This window comes from Erythrolamprus reginae, chromosome 3, assembly GCF_031021105.1.
Source record: "Erythrolamprus reginae isolate rEryReg1 chromosome 3, rEryReg1.hap1, whole genome shotgun sequence".
Taxonomy (NCBI): Eukaryota; Metazoa; Chordata; class Lepidosauria; order Squamata; family Dipsadidae; genus Erythrolamprus; species Erythrolamprus reginae.
The window spans coordinates 48,189,682-48,213,929 of NC_091952.1; the positions used below are offsets into that span (position 1 = coordinate 48,189,682).

Here is a 24,248-nt window from a genome sequence, read left to right on the forward strand (position 1 = left end):
GATTTCTTCTCCCTTTTCTGATAAAAGAAGATGTGGAAATAAGAGAAAGTCCAAGACTAAGCAAGGTCTGATATAATAGATTTAATTCAATAGAGAAAATAATCATCCTTTCATATTCTGGCATCCCCCCTCCCACTTCCTAAAAGCTATCCTTTCCCCTCATTTAAGTTTAGGTCTATGGAAACAGAGATTTAAGGATTGAGGGGTGGGAATAGTTTGAGAATAGCTGATATTCTCAAGAGCAAGTTGTTTCTAATGAAAAAGATGGAGGAAGGAAAAGGTGGATTTATTATACAGTACAGTGGTACTTCTACTTAAGAACTTAATTCGTTCCGTGACCAGGTTCTTAAGTAGAAAAGTTTGTAAGTAGAAGCAATTTTTCCCATAGGAATCAATGTAAAAGCAAATAATGCGTGCAAACCCATTAGGAAAGAAATAAAAGCTCAGAATTTGGGTGGGAGGAGGAGGAGGAGGAAGAAGAAGAAGAGGTGGAGGACAGTTGCTGTCCAGAGTGAAGGGAGCGTTTTATCTGGGCTTTGGCAGAGGTTTATTCCCTCTCCAAGTGCCCAGAGAAAGGAAAATGCTTCATTCACTCTGGACTGTCAAAACCTCCCGAAAGGCTCCTCTGGCAGCCCAGAAAAGCTCGAGATGGCCAGGATTAAAGAGGAAATGGCAGGAAACTGGCCAGGCCTTCATGCTGCTCTCAAATTTCCTTGGAAATTTTTCCAGGCTCAGGTTCTTAAGTAGAAAATGGTTCTTAAGAAGAGGCAAAAAAAATCTTGAACACCCGGTTCTTATCTAGAAAAGTTCTTAAGTAGAGGCGTTCTTAAGTAGAGGTACCACTGTACTACATTTAATTTCTGGCAATCTTAAGAGACATCCAGGCAGGTGCTAAAAACTTCCTTAAGAATGCCCTCAGCAACTTGGGTGATTAGGGTGGCTCATGTCAAAGATCCTGAACAATATCAAGTTATATTTTTTTAAAAAATCAATCTGTGCTCTGCATGTTTCTCAGCCAAGTTTGGGCTGTCTTAAGTTCAGGTAAATTGAATTAGTCTGCATAATCAAAGAGGTTCATATTGTGAAATGTTTTAAAATAAAACAAAATTTCAAGAAGTTTTGAAACAGATGTAAAGTTCTAGAACATTAGAAGTATTCCACTAAAACTATTCCTGGATAGTCAATATTTATGTGCAGTCTAGGGATAGCAAAACCAACTCACATTGGCAAGGATTACCCTTTGTGGCTCAAAATGACCAATGAGGACTTTCTCTTATTTCAATTTTTTTCCTTTAAAAGAAAACACCTTTCCCATATTAGCCATGAAGGCTGAACAAGGCACCTGTGTGCAAGCAGTATCTTAAGTGATAATCAATTATATTTAATGAAAGCAAAAAAATATTTAGAATTTGTATGTAATACAAAATAAGAAATGTAACACTCCTTCCTGCCTTCAGATGTATTAAAGGTTAAAAAAAATATTTGTTTTCATTTTATTTTGTTGCTCAGCCAAGTGGCCAGTTACTGTTTCTACATGTATTATAGCTACAAAGTAGACATATTTTCTCTCTAAGGCACTTAGATGTCCCAAGTTCTGTGCTTTTAATTATTTCGTTTTCTCTAGGTTCTTATTCAACTCTACTGGCTTCATTTTTTAAAAAAAGATAAAAATCATCAGTAAAGACATATTGCCATACATCCTAAGATAGGTGACTAATGTGAAAATGTACAGTAGCGTATGCTTATAAAAAAATCCAAATAACGAAGAGTTTTGTTGTAAGTATGAACAGTCTGTATATCTACGACCACAAGAGGACCAATGGTTGCAGCTGAAGAAAGGCATCCCATTTCAGTCACAAAGGGAAGCCAATATGACTGCTGAGCAGTAGCAAAAATGGCAGAGAAGACACATTTCCTGCACGGGATGAGCAAGGCGACTGCATGTTCTTGATTTCGTGAGGATGTGGGGGAAGAAGGCTTCAATGGGGGTGGCGTTTCCTTATTGCTTATCAACAGCTCCTTGTTCAGCAGAACTTTCCTTGTTGGTGGTCTGTGCATGCCAAGGGGTTTCTTTAAAAACAAACCAGCAATTTCCAGCCCAGAGTATAAAGTTGACAAAACCAAACAGCTGAGGAAGAAAAGGAGAAATGCATAGTTAATGCAAATCAGTTATGGGTGAACACTGAGCACTTATATAAAGTCAGTTCAGTACTTTTTAATGCCCTCTTGTTCAGATTTTCCCAATGATTAAAGAACAGAAAAACAACGAACGTCTGCTGGTTTACACATGTTCATGTGCACTAGTAATACTTTCTCATATTATATTTGTGAGATCTAAAGTCATAGAGGAACATAATTTTGAAATCAGCCTGTCCATTACAAAATTATTCTGCCTTGACTAGATTTTCTATCTGTTTGTGTGCTCTTTATCCACTGGACATTTAAATCAGTAGTACCATAATATAAGTAGAAAATAGTAGTGAGACGAAGTGTAATACTCCTCATATGTGAATTTCAATAATAATTGTTGTATTCAGTATATAAACCCCATCCAGTTTGGGGTTGAGGTCTGCTTCTATACAATAAGTCCTCTCTTTTTCTCCTGACTTGGAGGGTTGTAGTGTATTTTATTCATTCATTCATTCCACTTCTATGCTGCCCAATCCCGAAATTTTAAATCCTTTCGAAGGAAAACTTACGTTTTCCAAATAAAAATTTTACTATTGTTTTTATTAGGCATACAGTATTTGTATTGGTGGCTAAGATGCTACAAATAATTCCTATTGCCTGACTTTTACCTTAAACGTACTGCTGTTTTTCAATATTTCCTTTTAAATGTTAAAATACCATGTTTTAAAACTGTAATCTTTTAGCTATACGTTCTTATGTTTGTACACTTACACTGTTCTTAATTCTTCTTTAATCAGTATGATTTGCCTTTCTCGTGATTAGCAGCAGCTTGTTGAGCAAACTTAAACAGTAGTTTCTGTTTATAAAAATGATGGTGTTTGCTCAACCTTCTTTTAATGCATCATTTCAGAATAAGACTTAACAGACTACCCCATTAGTTGTCGGAATGGCTTTGATTTAGTAAAAGAAATGGAATGGAATATTGACCCTAGTGCAGCTAAAGTCCCCACCCTCTCCCTCCCAATTATTACATTATTTCCAGGCAACTCTTACCACAGAGATGTTGGCCAAACCCATAGAAGGAGTAGCCCCAGCATTGCATACTGCATTTTTGAATTGACATACTGACATGGCTGCAATAAGGCTGGAAGGCCGTGTAGCTCCTTTCACGTCTGATAGGCCTTTGCCCCAAGCTGAAAATGCCACTAGCCAAAAGAAGGTAAATGAGACAGACACACAGAAGTCCTGAATGAAGGGGGGAAAGAGAGAAAGAGAGATAGAGTCGTGATTAGTATGACCATGACCTGCATGAATCAAAAAGAGGGCTGTGAACATACTTACTGACCTCGCATGTTGGACAAAAATTGTTTCAACAATTATCCTCAAAATGACGCTATAGAGCACTGCACACCAAGACAACTAGACACAAGAACACTTTTTTCCCAAATGCTATCACTCTGCTAAACAAATAATTCCCTCACCACTGTCAAACTATTCACTATTACTATTAGTCTTCTCACCATTCCTATCACCTATCTCCTCCCACTTATGACTGTATGACTGTAATTTGTTGCCTGTATCCTTCCGATTTATTTATTATTTGTACCGTATGACAATCATTAAGTGTTGTATCTCATGATTCTTGACAAATGCATCTTTTCTGTTATGTGCACTGAGAGCAATGGGTCAAAGACAAATTGCTTGTGTGTCTAATCATACTTGGCCAATAAATTGAATTCTATTCTATTCTATTCTAATTCTATTCTATTCTGTTCTATTTGTAGGCTAAGAATGATCACTCCATTCCATAGTAAGTATGCTGCACCTAGTCATAATATAGTTTGTTTGCTGCTGCCTCAACTATTATTGGTTTATAAACCAATGGTGGCTTATTCAACAAATCATGGATAAGCAAGTCCAGGCTTTGACTTTGACTGATTTGATTTTGACTGATTTGAATATGCATATGGCTCAAGTGATAATACTTTTGCATAGGTTGATTCTTCTTGTGCTGGTAAGCCAAGCTCAAGGAAAATGCAAAACAAAGAGGGCAGGACTTCCAAACTGGATACAAGTAGTCCTCACTTAACTACCACAATTGGGACTGAAATCTCAGACACTGTGTGAAGCAGTTGTTAAGCAAGTCATCACATGACATGAAGACCTGGTTTTCTCTGGAGAAGTTCCACACTGGAAGGGTCTCTTAGATTGATGGCAGATTCCACATCCCCACTCCCCCTTTGCTCTCTGATTTCCCTCCACCCATATTTTTGGCTGTCATATTCATGTTTTATTCTTGTTGTGTTCCTTTGCCATTGTTTATTTCATTGTTCAATTATTTTACTTCTATTCTATCTACACTTCTCCCCCCCCCTTTTTTTTTTAGTAGTTCTAAGCCACTTCGAGTAAACCCCATGGCGTGACAGGCGGCAAATAATTTAACAAATAAATAAAATGACTGCTTCATTCAACAATTTTGGCACTTCGAACTGTGGTAATTAAGCAATCTTAATGTGGTCAAAGTCCTAGGTAAGGAGCATGGGGTACCTTGGGGCTGGGGAGGGCTTTGGGAGATCCATCGTAGGTTCTGCACAATTGTGTCTCCATTCAGGTGCTGAAGATCCTCCCTACCGAAATCTAAGCAGGATTTTCTTCCTCAGGCACCCACATCCCTTGCCTTACTCTCCAATCAGCACCTGAAAATCCTGCTTGGATTTTTGTTCCCCTTTTGACTTTGAAGGCTTGGTGAAAGAATTCCCTGCTAAAGGTTTTCAGCTCCATGCAAGCAGGCAGGAAGGTTTTCAGCTCCATTCAAGCAGGCAGGAAGGATTTCAGCTCCATGCAAACAGGCAGGAAGGATTTCAGCTCCATGCAAGCAGGCAGGAAGGATTTCAGCTGCGTGCAAGCAGGCAGGAAGGATTTCAGCTGCGTGCAAGCAGGCAGGCAGGATTTCAGCTCCGTGCAAGCAGGCAGGAAGGATTTCAGCTCCGTGCAAGCAGGCAGGAAGGATTTCAGCTCTGTGCAAGCAGGCATGAAGGATTTCAGCTCTTTGCAAGCAGGCAGGAAGGATTTCAGCTCCCTGCAAACAGGCAGGAAGGATTTCAGCTCCATGAAATCAGGCCCTTTCAGCTAGCCCCCCCCCCCAAAGGGGGGGAACCAGTTTTGGCAGGCAGCAACAGCTTGAAACTTTTCCTGCTGTCTTCTCCATTGAAGATTGCAAATGGTGATCACATTATTGCATAGCACTTGGCAATTGTGAATGTAAATGGGAACAGGTTGCCAAACAACCAGATTGCAATTATGTGACCATGTGTATGGGTGTGTATGTGATGTTTTGCAACAAGGCCAATGTTAATTTGATCCAAGCACAGAAAAATACAAACCCAACAAACCAAATACCCACCACCACCTAAACAACACTACCCCAACAGGAAGACCTACCAACTCAACCATTGACATGTCCACTATAGACAAAGCTGCTATCGAGCGCGAGCAAAAATGACATAATGAAATTCCATTTGGACTGGAAGTAAATGACGAGTCTGACATCACAAAAGTATGGCGCAGCATCAGCAACCATTATATGCAAACCATTAGACCTGAAGATATCATTGAAGTTTTCAGAGAGGGCCCTAAGCACAAGAATAAAGGCGGCTCAATGGCCCCCCAATTCTGCAGAGTCGTATGTAAAAACGACAATATATCTACACTATAAAGTCTTTTGCCAATCACAACAAACTTAGATCCAGACTGGATCTATCTCTATTACAACACATCTGCTCCTGTGAACTCCACATGGAACTCAAAAGACAACAAGATCTAGGTGAAACAGACTTATACATAGATTACTATGCTGAATGCATCAAAAACAAAACCCACAATCCATCCCACCACATCCAACCCACCACCCCACAACAACAAATCAAATCCCACACACCACCAACCAAGATTAGGAAAGTGCGCCCTTTACTTCCTCAATCCAATCCAATACTAATCTCAAATACAAACTAATCAATGGAAAAAACGAAATTAACAAATGTCTGAATTTATCCTTCTATTAAACACTGATACCTTTGACATTATTTTTGTCTACAAAACATGGCTAAATGCATCCCTCCCTGACTCAATCATCACAGCAAGAAACTACCTTGACTTCTGCTCCAACCGGGAAACCTGCAGAGGAGACGGAGTAGCTATATTCTACAAAAAGACACTAAACCTACAAAATATCCAAATTACATATTATCTCACCCTTCCTGAAACCATCATCTGTGATTTATCCTTAAATGCCATACTTCGCTTCCTACTGTTACAGAGCCCCATCACACATGCGAACATTATACATGCAAACAAATTAACCTCACTGCTAATATGGGCAGCCTCCTGCCCATACCCCCTTATTTTTCTTGGAGACCTCAATCTACCTCACATTAACTGGACTCTAAACAAATGCACTATTGAACCCATCCATACACCCCTATACAATGCTGTTACCAATTTGGAACTCGACCAACTAGTAACAAACAATGCTAGATTCAACAACTGCTTCGGCCTCATATTCTGCAACAGCAAAAGCGCAATTTATGGATTACAAATAAAAGAACCCTTTTCCAACAGTGACCACAGCATGATAGACTTCAGCCTTAATCTACACCATTGAAAGAATCACCTTAATAATGGGACCCCCAAGTACAACTTTAAAAAAGCCAGCTATGAACGCCAACCTCTCAACTCTTGACTGGCAAACTCTATTCTCTGGCTGTAACATTGCCAATGACCTCTATAACATCTTCTTGCTCAAAGTCAAAAGAAATATCAGATTACACGTACCACTATTAACCACCATAACCAAGAAAAACAAACTACCCATATCAATAAGGAAGTTACAATCCCCCCCAAAATCCCTCTGGTGAAAAAACAAAACAGGCTATGTAAGCCAACTTCAAAAACTGCTACAAAAATATATGCCATCAAATAAAGACGGAATGCTCCAACTATCACAGCAAACAAGAGGAAAACCTTCTGCGCACCAAATACAACTGTGCCTCTACAACTGGTTAAACAAGGACTGCCTGTAAACGTACATAGCGGAGTTTTCTACCCCTTTTTCTCAGATTTCTTATTCAGAAACAATCACGTTTTAATGGAGTTTGTTTTAAATTCATTGTATTTATATAGAACTGATTCTGTGTTGTAGAATTTGAAATCTAAAGAGCTTGAAAAATCAAACTTGAGATCTTACCGCAAAAGGTAGCTTCTTATTCTCTTTATACAGGGAGTGAAATCGTAGGTATACTGCAAGAGCTGCCATAGTATACAGAAAAGTAAAAACCCCCAAGGTCACGAAGAATTCAGCGGGTGCAGAGAAGTCTCCCATGAGATGCAGCCCTCTTTTAGAAGTTGATCCTTCGATACAATCTGGCATATCAAATGGGATTTTATACAACCTGGCCAAATTGAAAATGAAAGCAAGAGAAATAAGCTTAAATGTAATTTGAGTACTTAGTGCAGAAGAATTAGGCTACAGGATATCTCTAACATCTAGAGAGCTGAATGGGGGAAATATATATTTGCCTCGTTCCCACCTTTGTTAAAATGTATTTTGCAGGTTTAAAACATGTTTCTTAGAGACAAAATTTTTTTAAAAATCCCAAGCAGCAAAATTTTTAAAACAGTTGTCTACACAGAGAGAGAGAGAGAGAGAGAGAGAGAGAGAGAGAGAGAGAGAGAGAGAGAAATAGTTTGGCTGAGGCTGCCTCATGTCCTATTCAGTCCTGTTTATTTTTATTAGATTGTTCATACCGCCCTTCTCCTAAGTCTCAGGGCGGCTTACAAAATGTTAGCAATAGCACTTCTTAACAGAGCCAACATATTGCCCCCACAATCCGAGTCCTCAGAAGGATGGAAGGTTGAGTCAACCTTGAGCTGGTGATGAGATTTGAACCTCTGACCTACAGATCTACAATCAGCTTTAGTGGCCTGCAGTACTGCCCTCTACCTGCTGCGCCACCTCAACTCTATTTAGTGTACATCAAATGTCCAGAGATACTTTACTAGAAGAGCCCTCCAATCCTACACACACAACAGAATACCCTACCCAACTAGACTTACAATCCTAAGTTTAGAAAGCTTAGAACAAAGTCTCCTTAAACACCACCTAAGCATAGCCCATAAAATCATCTGCTACAATGTCCTATTAATGACTACTTCAGCTTCAACCACAACAACACACGAGCACACAACAGATACAAACTTAAAGTAAACAGCTCCAAACTCAACTACAGGAAATACGACTTTAGTAACTGAATAGTTAATGCATGGAACTCACTACCTGACTCTGTAGTGTCATCACCTAACCCCCCAAAACTTTACCCTTAGATTACCCACTGTTGACCTCTCCTGATTCCTAAGAGATCAGTAAGGGGCGTGCATAAGTGCACCAGTGTGCCTACCATCCCCTCCCCTAATGTTTCTCTTTTACTAGTATCATGTATATAAACATTGTTATATCTTTATATACTACCAATACATATTTAACAAAATAAATAAATAAAATTAAAATCTAAGACTTTATGATAAATCAAAATTTCTTGCCAATAACAACACTAATAAATTCCTTTGGCAAATTGTCTAAAAACCTATCACCCATTTTAGTAAATGAGAATTGAAAAGTAGCTAAGACTTCTTTGAAAACAATTATCAGAATTAATGAATTAAAGAGATGATACTTTAAATTTTTCAATTTTTCTATTTCTATATTATTTTTAGCATGACTCATATTGAACACGCATCTTGGGAAAAATATAAAGGAGAAGAATTTATTTGAGATTTCCCTGTTGCAAACCATAATTTATGGGTTTATTGTAATTATAGTTTAACAATTGACAGTGCACATACAGAATTTCTTGCAATGAAGATACATCTATGAGAAAAGGGGTTTATATCCTTGGCAAAAAGGATATGAATGTATGTGATTTTTAACTGTTTTTTTTCTTAATCTTTTATGGTATTTTTAAATGTATTTTATATCCTGTTGTAAGCTGCCCAGAGTTCTTAGGGGGTTGGGCGGTATAAAAATAAACAAACAAACAAACAAGCCATGCCTAACATAATTCTGAATTCAAGAGACAAAAGGACCTAAAAGAATGGGAGTGAGGAATCTATTCCACCTAAACTATTTTTCAACCCATGTACTATTCATTAAAATACCGAATTTTGTTTTGAACTGTCACTGCCAGTACCACGACAACCCTTCCAATTTGTTCCCCTTCTCGTCAAAGACATTTTAAAATACTTCACAGGCATGCCTCTATTTATAGCTATCAGATGTTGGCAAGGAAGGAAAGATGCACACAGATATAACCATGTTAGATCTTTCATGCACTGATTTCATTCCAACCTAGATCTTGTTTCTGTTTATCCAAAAGCCTTATGGAAGCATCTACATGTAATGTAAAAAGTTTTTGTAGGGCTGATTTGTGCTCCAGAAAAATATAACCTGTTATCTGATCTGGCATACCAAAAAGAAGTGCTTACTCCAATGCTGCTTCTTGTTTTTTACAGTGGCACTGATCACAACGCCACCAAATCTTAGATCAAGATAAAGAAACATAGAAACATAGAAGACTGACGGCAGAAAAAGACCTCCTGGTTCATCTAGTCTGCCCTTATACTATTTCCTGTATTTTATCTTAGGATGGATATTTACTTACTTACTTACTTACTTACTTACTTACTTACTTACTTACTTACTTACTTACTTACTTACTTACTTACTTACTTACTTACTTACTTATTTATTGGATTCATATGCCGCCCCTCTCCGCAGACTATTATTATTACTATTATATTATGTTTATCCCAGGCATGTTTAAATTCAGTTACTGTGGATTTACCAATCACGTCTGCTGGAAGTTTGTTCCAAGGATCTACTACTCTTTCAGTAAAACAATATTTCATCATGTTGCTTTTGATTTTCCCCCCAACTAACTTCAGATTGTGTCCCCTTGTTCTTGTGTTCAATTTCCTATTAAAAACACTTCCCTCCTGAACCTTATTTAACCCTTTAACATATTTAAATGTTTTGATCATGTCCCCCCTTATACAGATTGAGTTCATTAGGTTTTTCCTGATAGGTTTTATGTTGGTGATTTTTTTTTTACTGGTTTATATGCCCCTCAATAAATGACAGCTGTATCAGGTCAGCTGCTGCTTTTAAGTCTGTAAGGAAGAAAATATTCCTTTTCCTCTCAAAGCAATCAGAGTTCTCAAAATGCTTTATTGTATTTCTAGCTATACAGCAGTTTCCTACACAGCTAGTAACCTGCTATAGCAACATTCATCTGGAAGTGAGGGGAAAGGAGAAAGGGAAATAACAATTCAGGACTGCTGTGCCATAATCGTTATCTTAATTTCATTCAGATGGTACAACTTCGCTACACTCTGATTTGCTGGTGTTAATCCACAGAGTACAGCCATATGCATAAAGGGCATAAATTCAATAGACATCTGCTTAAACTCCTCGATGAAAATTGTTCTCGGGAAGTGATGGCCTCAAAGTTTTAGGCGTTATTATTTTTATCCAGTTCTCCTCCTCCTATCATTTGAAATACAAATTAACATATTTGAAGCCACAGTGTAGGTGTGGCGGAAAGGAATGAAACTACTCCTAAACAACATGCTGAAATACAAGTGCAAGGCAGCTGGGCTTTCCACCTGCCATTCTTGGTGATAATGTCCTTTGGAAGCAAGGTACCCAGCTGGAAATAGAATTCTCACCTCCTCTGGTTGCCTCTAACCAAGATATTTCAGACATGAGCTCTTTTTAAACAGATGCAGTGGTATAAGTTGGTGGTAACACTTGTCTTAATAGGTCTCTAGTCAGGACAAACTCCTATTGGAGATTCTGATGTCTTGGGAGAAGGGAGGGTTCATTTCTAGCTGTATGAACTGAACAGAGATATCCCCAAACAAAATAATAGATGGCACACTTTCAGATATAATGGCCCAGGAAATAATACTTTGGTTGGGTTAATTTCTTCACCTACAAACCTTTCTGGGAATCACAGCATCTTCGCTTCCTGTAGGTCAATGTATTTTCTAATTCACTTATGTTATGTAACAAGAATTTTCACATGTGGGAATATTCCAATATATGGGATGTAAACTTATTTATACTATATAAACAGAGGTGGGCTGCTGCCGGAATGCCTAATTGCACTTGGCTCTGCTGTTCTGGAATGAGAGTGCTGGATCGAGCGCAATTAATCATGCAGAGGAATGCACGTATGGGTGCTTTTCGGTGAGTTTTTTTGCTTCCCTGCATGCGGTGCAGGAAGTGTAATTGCACTCGATCCCGCACTCATGTTCCAGAGCTGCAGGGCCCCGCAGGGCCAAGCGCAATTAGGCGTTCCGGCAGCAGCACACCTCTGTATATAAGTCATTGAATCTTTTTTTTCAGCCATCAAAGATTCAATAGCCACTTGGCTGACAACTGTGTCTGAAGAGGGGATCAGAAGTGGTTTCCACTGTGGCATGCAATACACTGATTTCTTGGATGAATAATATTTTCCTTCACAAACAGTGTCCAAATCTCCAAACAACTGGAAAAAAAGAAAAGGGATTCTGAGCTCTATAAAATTTGCTCTGTGCAATCAAGGCACAGTTAGCCTTGGTTTCCAAGTAGTAATACACTATGCTGCACGACATATCACTTTGAAAACTAAAAGAATTCTCAAAAGTAATCTTAGAAATTGGAGACAAGACATTTAAAAGGGGGAATTTCTTTTTAGCACATCCAAGCTAACATGCAAAAGTGAGATTTCTTAATGTAACACCATGTAGAGCAGTGTCCAGCCATTGTGGTAATAGTGATACAATTCATTCACTGCTTAATTCAATTTATTTTGAATCAGTAGTTAAGAGATTTAAGACAATTCCAGAGGAATGGTTTGAAAAATACTCCTTAGGTCCCAGACCCACAGAGTTGGCCTTCTCCAGGTCCCGTCGACCAGACAATGTCATCTGGCAGGGCCTAGGGGAAGAGCCTTCTCTGTGGCAGTCCCGGCCCTCTAGAATCAACTCCCTCCGGAGATTTGAACTGCTCCCACCCTCCTCACCTTTTGCAAGAGCTTGAAGACCTATCTATGTCACCAGGCATGGGGTAACTAATGTATCCCCTTCTCTGACCATTAAGTTATGATTGGTTATGATTGTGTAGTATCGATTGTTTTTAAGATAATGGGTTTTAGTTACAGTTTTAATTATTGGATTTGTATCTGTATTGTTTTATTGTTGTTGGAAGCCGCCCCGAATCTTTGGAGAGGGGCGGCATACAAATCTAATAAATAATAATAATAATAATTATTATTATTATTATTGTTGTTGTTGTTGTTGTTATTATTATTATTACTCTGCAATATTGAGCAATTCTACTTAAAGAATTACTTGTCACTGTAAAAGGTGACAAGTACTGTAATTAAAGAATTACTTGTCACTGTAAAAGGTGTAAGGATATCTTCATAAAAAGAACTCCAAGAAATATAATTTAATCACTTTCACATTATATCTTCTATATCAGTATTCAGTCACCTTTTTAATTACCTGAAAGGATATCCAAACTGCACAGTAATAGCAGTTGTCTCTTTCGGAGGCTTCGTGCATTTCACAGTCGCTCCTGTTTCTGCACTAAAAGAACCACAGGCTCCAAAGGCAAAGATGGCAAAGAGCTGAAGAAAAAAGGGGAGAAGCGTTCAGAATTAAACCTGTTAACAATCAATAGGGAAAAAACCTTGTCTAAACAAGACAACATATTTAGCTTTACCAACTCCTGTGAACAATCCCAAGTCCGCAGAAATTGCACACAACTCTAAAGGTTTATTTAAAAATGTTTTAATAAAACCACATCAATCATCAATGCACATCAACCACTGAAGACATAATTTGCAAGCAACACATACATCTGATCAATATTTTTAAAGCAGCATGTTTTCTGGGATAGATTAAAAAAATATTGAAAAAAAGAAAAGAAATAGCTGTGGGAAGCCAACACTACAAAAAATATCTAGGTTTATACTCAACTTCTATAAGAGAAGAAGCATCAAATTAGAAAAAAAAAGCAAGATGTCTTGCTTTTTTGCAGGATAGTAAGCAATCCTTAGATATAACTAATAGCTTTTTTAAAAAGTATCTTTCAGAAAAAGTGAAAGTGAAATAATTCCATCAGCTTCAATAGAAAGCTAAATGGTTTGATTAAAGTCTGCCCCTAATTATGGGACAAACAACATCAAAAATATTTTATTTCAATATAAATTGCCTGGAGCTACATAAAATCAATCCCTACTCAAAAAAAGTGATACCCACAGTATAAGAATGTACTTGAAGCTGATAGAGTTATTCATACTTAACACACAATTCCATGCAGAGAGACACCTGACTTTTGTAATAGGCAAAGCCCAGCAGTGGTGTCAAACTCGGGTCATTACATGACATATTGTTACTTTTTTCTCCTTTGCTAAACAAGGAATGGGGGTGGCCATCACCTGACCCATCCAGCCCACAGGCTGCGAGTTTGATACCACACTGTACCACACTATATACCTGTGATGCTTGTATTGGAAAAGACCAAAATTAAATTTCAGCACTAGCTGGCTGGGGCATTCTGGAAGTTGAAGTCCAGATATCTTCAAGTTGCCAAGGTTGGGAAACACTGGTATAGATCATATCAGTATTGCCTAGTTCAGTGATAAAAAACCTTTTTTGCCTCGGGTGCCAAAAGGGTGCTTGCACGCATCATAGCAAGCACACATGGGTCCACACCCATAATGCAATGCTGTCTCCACATGCATGCACACAACTCCCAGGCTGCCCCCTGCGCAAGCACACAACCCCCTTGCTCTGCCCTCCCCTACGCATGCGCACAGGCTTAACTGAAGGCTCCAGACTTCCAGTAGGTCCATTGGGCTGTTTTTCACTCCACCCTGGGTTCAGGAAAGCCTCCTGAAGCTGGAGACAGCAAAAAATGGCCCAACAGGCCAACCGGAAGTTCGGAAATGAAACGGAAGTGGAGCTGCCCTATTACCTACCTCCAGATAGTTGCAACCAGGCCTTGCACACCTCGGCGCATTTCTTCTGCAGCTGGAAAAGCTTTCCTGAAGGCCTCTCTAGCCAATAACAGAGCTCCGGATCGATCTGGAGCTCTGTTATCATCTGCAGAGGCCTTCAAGAAAGCCTTGCCAGCTGCAGAAGAAATGGGCCTAGGTGTGTGAGGCCTGGCTGCCAAAGAAGTTCCTGAAGACCTCTGACAGCAAAGAGGTCTTCATGTTGGCCCATTGGGCTGTTTTTCGCCATCCCCAGGCTTCAGGAGGCTTTCCTGAAGCCTGAGGAAAGCGAAAACAACTGAAAAGAAGGTCAAAAATTAGCTGGCCAGCACATGAGTGCACACTTGTTCTCCAAGACACCATAAGGCCAGACAAGGAATAACAGATGGAAACTGACCAAGGAGAGATTCAACCTGGAAATAAGGAAGAACTTTCTGATGGAACAGCTTGCCTGCGGAGGTTATGAGAGCTCCAACACTTGAGACTTTCCAGAGGAGATTGGACAACTATTTGGCTCTGATGCAGGGGCTCCTGCTTGAGCGGGTGGTTGGACTAGATGACCTACAAGGTCCCTTCCAACACTAGTAGAAATCTAATCTAATCTAAAAAAAAGAAAGCTCAGCTAGGAAAACCGATGAAAGCTAGCAGATGTGCTGCTTAAATACCATTATGTCTGAAGAACTTCGGAATTAGTTGTATCTATATAAGTGTTGGGAAATGTGAGTGATACAAGAAAAATAGTAAGAGAAAGGAGTAAAAGAAAGGCTTTGTCATGATGTTTATCATCAACTAAAAGTAACAATTGCAACAAAATTATAAAATAATATAAAAAGCTCAGAAAGAAGCTAAGTGGAGAACTACCTGTGTCTTGATTTAATAAAGCTTTACCGGCAGCCAATACTGACTTTGCTTTCCTGAGCTCCAGTACTCCATGAAATCTGTAATTACCATCTGCAATTCCAGATTTCACATAACAGCTAATGACAGCACTCCACACTACTTCTGCACCAAGGGGGAAAATCAGGCTCAAACTCTCAGCTGTACTGACTTATCCCAAAGCAACTGTTTAAGTGCTGACTTCTAAGAATTCTAAGAGCCAACTCTATGTTTTCTATCTATATAGAAAAAAAGAGAAGTAGCATGATTCTCAAATATTTTGCTAGATGTGAAACATATAATTGAGAAAATGCTTCTACATAGAAAAGGAAATGATGTATTCAGAAAATACTATCCGTACCCCTGTAAGCAGTATGCACAGCCACATATCACCAAAAATATGTACTCAAGAAAAGATGAAAAACCTGGTTTGGCTCTTCAGTAATTAAAACTTCCCTAAGCTAAGACATTATCATTGAATAAAATGAACAAATCTGGTAGGACAAAATAATCCTTTCAAGATACAGTCACTATGACTTTTACTAAGGAGAGCTTTGCCATTAGAACTTTCTTGCTTTTTTAAACGTATGCTAATTTTAGCCTATGTTCTCAAATGGAAACTTCTTGAGATGATTGATATAATGTCTTATCACAATGTGGAAATGTAAAGAGATCTGAAAATGCTTAGTGAATCTAGAGAACTTGTCAGGCAGCAACACAGCATAATAAAAAAGATTGCAGATTGTAAAAGAGCCCTATGCAAACATTTGAAACAATGAAAGAAGATCCAGACAGCTAAATGCATATTGTATATCTTAGATCAGTGTTTCCCAACCTTGGCAACTTGAAGATATTTGGACTTCAACTCCCAGAATTCCCCAGCCAGCAAATGCTGGCTGGGGAATTCTGGGAGTTGAAGTCCAAATATCTTCAAGTTGCCAAGGTTGGGAAACACTGCCTTAGATATTGCATATCTAAGAAGAATAATGGAAGGCAACGTGCCATTCGTCATTAGACTTTAGAACTACATTATGCTCATGATCCAATGCTTTAACCAGTCACTCAATGCACAAAATTGCCATGACTAAAACCTTCATATAGCAATGCAAATATTGCTGTCCTCAAGCCATGCATCATGCAAAGATAAGTTAGTTCTTGCCATTTATCGGGGACCCACTTGCATTATCTTTAAAGTGCTTGAGATGTGTTTTCACAGACGTTTAAACTCATCCAAATGTGCTGCACACCTAGATAGAATGCTGTTAGCTCGGGGGGGTTTTCTCTCTCCTTATCACTCATTTCCTCCCTGATTCTTTTCAGAGTTTGAACCTGTATGGAGTACGCTTTATGCAATTATACAGATTGGAATCATTAACTATATGGTTTTGACAAAACGTATTCTTCACGTTTAAATAATACCACTATTGTCTAAAGATAGAACAAATGGCGGTACAGAATGGTTCTCAAAAACAGTGCCATATTTGGATGTTTATAATATCAAACAGGGCTTTGTTTTATAAAAAAGGAAGTGGGTTTTTCTTTTTTCTAAGTAGAAAGTCAATTTGCATCTTTTAAAGGCTTATTCAGTTTTCCCCTTAACTTTTGCATTAAAATGGGGTAGAAATCTGAAAATGTTCCTAGCGATCAAATGGAAATTGAAATGCTTCTCTCCCGTGAAAGAGAGACACAGCAAAATACAGCCTTGGGAGTGGAGTCTCCTGGCTCTGGGTCTCTGCTGCGGACTAAATAAATCCACTTTCTAATCTCCTCTTGGGAAGGCTGAGAAGAGAGAGAATCTGTGAGCTCAGGGACAAGTTAAGGCGTGGTATGTGCAGAATCAGAGCTCCAAAAAGGTTAAGCCCGCCCGAGTGAAATGTGAGCGCCGCTCGCCACTGTTCCCATACATACCCCAAGTCCATAAAGCCAGACTCCTTTGCACATAGAAGGACTGCCCGAGAAGGCACTCCCCCCCCCCCACTTTAACTACACCGGCTCCATGCACATAACCCAGGTCCAATTTCCCTGCCTCGTGTGTCCCCTTCCCTTGACGAAACTTCACCAAGGCAACAATTTTGAGCCCCCTGTCATCCTTTCCTTCCAGACTGGGGACCAGGTTGTGTGTGAAAGAAGTGGTGGTGGGGGGTGTCATTACTTTTTGCTTATCCTTACTTATCATTCCTTTCTACTTGTGTGATGTTTAACAGAGTCCTTGAGGAGTTGGGCGGCAATATAAATTATTGCTTATTTGACCCCTATGACAATCATTAAGTGTTGTACCTCATGGTTCTTGACAAATGTATTTTTTTCTTTTATGTGCATGGAGAGCATATGCACCAAAGACAAATTCCTTGTGTGTCCAATCACACTTGGCCAATAAAGAATTTATTTATTAATTACATTATTTATTAATTAAATTTATATGCCACCCCTCTTTGGAGACTCAAATTCTATTCTATTCTATTTTATTTTATTTTATTCTATACTATAGATTAATTAATTAATAAATAATAATCAATAAATCCAAACTATCACTATTCTATACAGGTTTGACAAATAAATAAATAAAACAAAACAAAATAATTAAATAAATAAAATAAAATAATAAATAAAATAAATAAAATAAATAAAATAAATAAAATAAATAAAATAAATAAAATAAATAAAATAAATAAAATAAATAAAATAAATAAAATAAATAAAATAAATAAAATAAATAAAATAAAATAAAAGCGGAAAAGTTGCACACCCCGAGAACGAGCAAACTTACCCACTCCAGCACCTTCATGAATCCCAGGGGCTCCTCCAGGCGGCCCCAACGCAGCCCCCCAAACAGCTGGGCCTGGCAAGGGAAGCAAAAAAAGAGTAGGGGACATGGGGAGGGTGGGGGGAAGAGGGAAACAAGGGCAGGGGTTTCAGGTCAGCCAGGAGGGAAATCCGGGGGAGGGGAGGGAAAGAGGGAGAAAAAAAATGAGGGACAGTCAAAGAGACAGAAAGAAAGAAAAAACAAGAAGAGGCGGGAAGAAACTTCTGCCAGCAAAGAAAAAGAGAGAGAGGAGCCCTTACCACCAGGTTGGCAGGCTCCTTGTCCGCCGCCGTGCTGTGGGCTCTGGATTCCGACATGCTCCGAGGAGAAGAAGCGAGTCGAGCTGGGCTTCCTTGCCTGTCTTGGAGACGGGGCGGGTGGGGGGCGAGGAGAAGCCCCGGCTGGTGTCGGCGGCGCGAGCGGCGGAAAAAAAAGAGCCCCGTCGGAACTCCTGTCAAACTCTTGGGCGAAAAAAAAAAGAAGTGGGAGGCGCGTGAAGGCGACAGTGGGCGGGGCTCACCTCCCCTGCGCGCGCTTCGCCTCCCTGAGGCTCCTAAAGCCCCGCTGAGGGGCGGGACTTCTCCTCGTCGCCGGCTCCGTCTTCTTTCGAAGGGGCGGACGAGCCAGGTGCTCCCGCCGGCTTTGCGCTCTCCGGGTGGAAGGCAAGACGCGCGCCTCGCTCGCTCTGCGGCGGCGGCGGCTGAAGGATGTAAGTAAGGGACTCGCGAAGGGAACGTCGGTCTCAAGCATTTTAGTGCTGGAGGGGAATGGGGGGCGCAGAGGTTGGCCAATGCAGTAAGGACGGCGAGGGGAGGCTGGCGGCGGAGGCGGCAAAGGGCGTTGTTTTCTTTCTTTTCGCGCAAGTAAAATACCTATTAAGTTTGAAGGGATGCCGGCTTTAAAATATAACGTTTGGCGCATTTCGAGGCTGCTTTTTAAAAATTTAATACAGTATTTTTATTGATTTTTTAAAATATAAATACACACACAACATAAAACAGATGCTTTCATTTCGAGGCTGTTTGAAAAAATTAAAAGTACGAACTTCGCAAGCACAAATTGGTTGATAGGAGGATGCTTTTTCTTGCGTATACACTGCTCAAAAAAAATAAAGGGAACACTCAAAGAAGACATCCTAGATCTGAATGAATGAAATATTCTCATTGAATACTTTGTTCTGTACAAAGTTGAATGTGCACAACAGCAGGTGAAATTGATTGTCAATCAGTGTTGCTTCCTAAGTGGATAGTTTGATTTCACAGAAGTTTGATTTACCTGGAGTTATATTGTGTTGTTTAAATGTTCCCTTTATTTTTTTGAGCAGTATAAAATAGGAGGAATGTAAAACAAACCAGGAATGTTAAGAGTGATTTGTGGGTTGTTGATAGTGGGTCAACACATTTTTTAGTCAATGATAAGAAATGTTTTGAGAAGCTAAATGCCAGTAGGGAAAGTATTTGTTTAGCTAAGGCTGGAAAATTAATGCTTCTGGGGAGGGGGATGCCCACTGTCTGTTTCTTAAAGATACCGTATTCTCTTTATATATTCCTTAGGCAAGGTATAATCTGCTGTCTGTGAATGTCTTCGGAGAGGGGTGGCATACAAATCTAATAAACTATAAACCCGTAGTAAACTTTCTGGTCACACTGTCCGAGGAAAACTAGCATCCGCATAAGCCACTAGTTTCAAACTATCATCTGGCTCTAAGTACAAACTATGATGCATAGTCCCTTTTAAATACCGTAAAATCCTCTTAACAGCCTTCCAGTGATATTCTGTTGGCTCCTTGCTATACCGCGCCAACTGATTAACACTAAAAGTGATATCAGGTCGTGACCAAAGTCCTAAGTAAGACAAGCTACCAACCAGAGAACGATACAGTTCCCTATCAACAGCCTTCCCTTCTGAATTGCCGTGCACAAAGCTACTCTCCATTGGAGTCTTGGCAACCTTACAGTTTTCCATGTTATTCTTTTTCAAAAGACTGTTAATTTTCCCAGCTTGTGTTAATTTAAAACCATTCTTGGTTTTCTCAATGTCAATGCCTAAATAGTGGCTAATTTCCCCAAGATTCCTGATCCTAAATTTCTTTTCCAGATCCTGCACTATTCTCTTTACAGCTTCAACAGGCCTAGTTATAATCGCAACGTCATCTATAAACAATAACAACAACTCCTTGGAATCTTTTCTACTTCTCAGGAACATACAGGGATCAGCCTTACTTGCATATAATTAGTAATAATGTAGATGGTGCTTTAGAAGAATACAGGATATAGGATGAGCATGCTTCTTAAGTTAAGGTAAGTTTAAGTTTTATTAGATTTGTATGCCGCCCCTCTCCGAAGACTCAGGGCGGCTCACAACAACAGCAATACAATATACAAAGTACAAATCCAATATAAGTTAAAAGCAATTTAAACCCCATAAATATTAAAAAATGATTATTACTACACAATCATACCATTCTCATATATTACATTCAGAAAAAAGTGGTGCTGGGGGGACAAGATAGTTATTCCCCCCATGCCTGGTGACATTGATAGGTCTTCAACATCTTGCGGAAGGCGGGAAGAGTGGGGGCAATTCAAATCTTCGGGGGGGAGTTGATTTCAGAGGGCCGGGGCCGCCACAGAGAAGGCTCTTCCCCTGGGTCCCGCCAGACAGCATTGTTTAGTCGACGGGACTCAGAGAAGGCCAACTCTGTGGGACCTGATTGGCCGCTTGGATTCGTACGGCAGAAGGCAGTCCCGGAGGTATTCTGGTCCAATGCCATCCATTCCCTTTGTTATCCCCACTCCTCTTCTAACCACAGTTCCTTCACTTTGTGACCCTTTTACTGACAGCAGAATGTTTTTCGGGCATATCAGAGATATTCTGTGGGCTCCGTAATAATTTATGTTTTGCCTGATAGTGATGTTTCTACCTAATCTACCATATTTATTGGAGTATAAAATGCACCTTCCCTGCTCTAAAAGACGCTGAAAATTTGGGTGTGTCTTATACTCTGAATGTAGCTTTTTTGAAGTTTTTTCCCCAGCCCTAATGTGGCACTAACAATCTTCTCAGCTGTTATAGGCTTGCAGCCTTTTTCATTGCTTCTCTCTGAAGTTTTTTTCCAGCCAAAAAAGTCTTTGCAGGCTTTTTTTCATTGCTACTTGCTCCAAATAAGGGGTTTTTAAAAAGCCCTGACCAGGGGATAAAATAATGTGCTGAAGCTGACCAGACTAAGGATGCTAGCCAGATGAATACTTAGTAGGCAGATTTTTTTTCTCCTATTTTCCTTCCCAAAACCTAAGATGTGTCTTATATTCCAGTGCATCTTATACTCTGAAAAATACAGTATATAGTTTTTCAATTGGCTCTTGAGCATAAGACAGCACTTCAGTCCTTTGGGCAATTATCTTCATAATGTAATGAAATCCAACACTTAACAAAGATTTAAAAACTGTTCCTCAAAACAAAACAATTTCCTAAAGGTCAGCAGTGGCTCCAAATTATAATCTTCTGTCAAGGAGAAGATTTCCATTAGGAATGCCTTTGTTAAAGTTAGCCCACAGGAAATTAATATTCAAAGGATAATCCTGTCTCAATAAACAAGATAAATTCGGAGCTCAAAAAGTTCTGGACCTTGTCCATTCAGGATTTAAACATTAAAACTAGACAGTTGAATTATGTCTGGAAGCTTATTTTTAGCTCATAGCATTTACTCATGCAATATGTTAAAAGTGTCCTGTGCCAGTTATTTACTCTTTAAATTAGACGCTTTGAAAAATTACATAAAATAATTCTCCAACTAGGAGAATTGCCAACCTGTTAGCAAGATAACACCTTATAAACACCACACTACACTGAAACGGGACAGTACTCAAGTTTGTCTCATTGCAGATATTAATTCTCTATAGCAGGTGTGTCCTACCATGGCTGGACCAGATGTAGGCAGTGGACAGTTAATAATGCAGCCCCGCGAAATCATAAACTTTGAACATTATGTGGTTTAGATTCATTATATATTTAATGTGTGGCCCAAGACAATTCGCCCAGACAAGCCAAAAAGTTGGACACATGCTCTATAGCAGTGTTTCCCAACCTTGGCAACTTCAAGATATTTGGACTTCAACTCCCAGAATTTCCCAGCCAGCATTTGCTGGCTGGGGAATTCTGGGAGTTGAAGTCCAAATATCTTCAAGTTGCCAAGGTTGGGAAACACTGCTCTATAGCAGGGGTGTCAAATCAAGGCCTGAGGGCTGGATCCAGCCTGCAGGTTGTTTAGATCTGGCCCATGGGGCCATCCTGGTAACAGCAAAGGACTGTCCTGCAGTGCCTCTGTCTGTGAAAATGGAGCTCAGGAGGGTTGCATGTGGCCCTCTGAAACTCCGTTTTCTCTGGTAGAGGGTTGCAGGAAGCCATTGCAGGCAAAAACGGAGCTCTGGAGCCCGTTTTCACGGGCAGAGCGTTTGGGTCACCATAGGTGCCTCTGATATGAGTGACGTCGAGCTGGCCATGCCTATCCTGGCCATGCCCACTCTAGCCCCCCCAAAGTCAAACACAACCCTGGTGCGGCCCTCAATGAAATCAAGTTTGACACCCCTACTCTATAGGTTTTTCTGAATATTCATTTGCAGTTTTAACCATTGCAGGATAAACATACTTATCCTGACTCAATGGGCCTTGTTTAGTAATAGATGAATATAGGTTGGTATTTCAGACATTAATCAAAATTTATTAGCAATTTTCCATTAAACATGGAGCTGGTTTTGATATACAGTGGGTTTTTTATTCAAAATATTAAAATATTCTAGAAATGCTTTTTTAAACAAAAAAATTATATTTTTCTCTTTTTTCCTCCTTCATGTGTCTTATATTTTCCCACAGGCATGAACTGCTGTGTTCCTGTGGTCAAAGTCAACACCACTTTCTCATTGCCACCTGCACGCCATAAAATACCAGCAAGCGCTAGAATGAGGCACTGGGTCGTTACCTTGAAGGCACTCAACCATGTTGTTATGCCTACTGTCACCGAAGATAAGATGTTGGAGGACGTGGGCTTGAATGGCTGCCAGGACCCCGCACGGCCCACTCTTTTTCTGCACTATACCGTATTTCAGCTGAGGGTTTTCGTTGAACGTAAAATTCTGGGTTTTCCATGCTTCGTTGAAGCATCCAAAACTGGAGCGAATTTTAAGGTCCTTTGCAAGATGGAAATCGATGGGCTTGGTTGTCACTTGACACATATAGGGTTGTCACCAACATCCCACTCTTCTTCATCCTCAACATCAACTAGTTCCAAAATGTCCCTGGGCCATGTCTCTGGGCAAGCTCATATAGAGCCAGGGTGGCGCAGCAGGTAGAGTGCTGTATTGCAGGCCACTGAAGCTGACTGTAGATCTGTAGGTCAGCGGTTCAAATGTCATTACCGGCTCAAGGTTGACTCAGCCTTCCATCCTTCCAAGGTGGGTAAAATGAGGACCTGGATTGTGGGGGTAATATGCTGGCTCTGTTAAAAAGTGCTATTGCTAACATGTTGTAAGCCACCTTGAGTCTAAGGAGAAGGGCGGCATAAAAATCGAATGAATGAATGAATGAATGAATAAATAAATAAATAAATAAATAAATAAATATCGCTAGCCTCTTTTCTGTTCGGTCCAGGGTTGATAAACCCACACTCGCAGGGGTCTGCGCCTCCACCCACGGTGCGTGGTTGAACCCCTCTCCGTTACACCCCCCTACGGGGTCAGCAATGGGTTGTTAACGCAGCCAGAATCGGAAAAACTCATGCCTGGAAGCAGCGGTTCACTTTGCAGCCATGCTTCGGCACAGCGCCGCCCCAGAAGTCCTCGCATGCAACAAACTCTAATTAATAAAATGCAAAAGGTGTTGTGCGATGTTGATGGTCTCTCCTGCCCTCCAACATGTGGTGGGGGCTTTTTATTTTCTAAATCATGTTTGAAATATCATTAATGCAATAATATGAAATACAATTAAAATTTGCTTTCTTGGTGTAGATTCTTAAATACAGCAAATTCATAGATGTTAATGAGAAAATTGTGATTTGAATATTCAAGTGTACACTGTCATAATGTTTATTTTTCTAATGAAAATATATGTGAGACTTGCACAAAGATGCTTTTATTTGAAAAAGCTTAGTTAAGAATTTCTTTTTTTCCTCATTGTACAGTACTCCTGTTCATATAACCATCTGAGGCACAAGAACAATTGCTTGAATGGTTGCATTCTTCTCTCTCCTAGTGACTTCTATGCATTTGACTAGAACTTGTATTATCTGCTAGCTAGAATGGCTGATCTGTATACTGGATGGAAATCATGTGAATTATAGCCCATTT

At 39.7% G+C, this 24,248-nt stretch overlaps 1 protein-coding gene and 1 long non-coding RNA gene across 3 annotated transcripts; one reads left to right on the forward strand and one right to left on the reverse strand.

The window, feature by feature from the left end:
• Window positions 1-1,481: 1,481 nt before the first annotated feature.
• SYPL2 (synaptophysin like 2) lies at window positions 1,482-18,379 on the reverse strand. Of its 2 annotated transcripts, XM_070748860.1 has the most exons (6): window positions 18,168-18,379; window positions 17,872-17,943; window positions 12,733-12,857; window positions 7,373-7,577; window positions 3,184-3,375; window positions 1,482-2,128 (listed from the first exon to the last, which is right to left on the reverse strand). In XM_070748860.1, the coding sequence occupies exons 1-6, from the start codon at window positions 18,222-18,224 to the stop codon at window positions 2,000-2,002; spliced, it is 780 nt and encodes a 259-aa protein (XP_070604961.1). In that variant the 5' UTR covers window positions 18,225-18,379; the 3' UTR covers window positions 1,482-1,999. The 2 variants fall into 2 exon arrangements, with proteins under 2 accessions (XP_070604961.1, XP_070604962.1); XM_070748861.1 differs by lacking the exon at window positions 17,872-17,943.
• Window positions 18,380-18,513: 134 nt separating this feature from the next.
• LOC139165649 (uncharacterized) lies at window positions 18,514-23,478 on the forward strand. Its single transcript, XR_011558784.1, has 3 exons — window positions 18,514-18,616; window positions 20,005-20,207; window positions 22,780-23,478. It is a non-coding gene; the product is annotated as an uncharacterized lncRNA (long non-coding RNA).
• The last annotated feature ends 770 nt before the right edge of the window (window positions 23,479-24,248 follow it).

Coding starts and splice junctions, on each gene's coding strand:
- SYPL2 (XM_070748860.1), bottom strand. CDS start 18,224: ATGTCGGAATCCAGAGCCCACAGCACGGCGGCGGACAAGGAGCCTGCC. Junction 3,376..7,372: donor ATAAGAAGCTACCTTTTGCG/GTAAGATCTCAA, acceptor CCCTTCATTCAG/GACTTCTGTGTGTCTGTCTC. Junction 2,129..3,183: donor GTTTGGCCAACATCTCTGTG/GTAAGAGTTGCC, acceptor TTTCTTCCTCAG/CTGTTTGGTTTTGTCAACTT.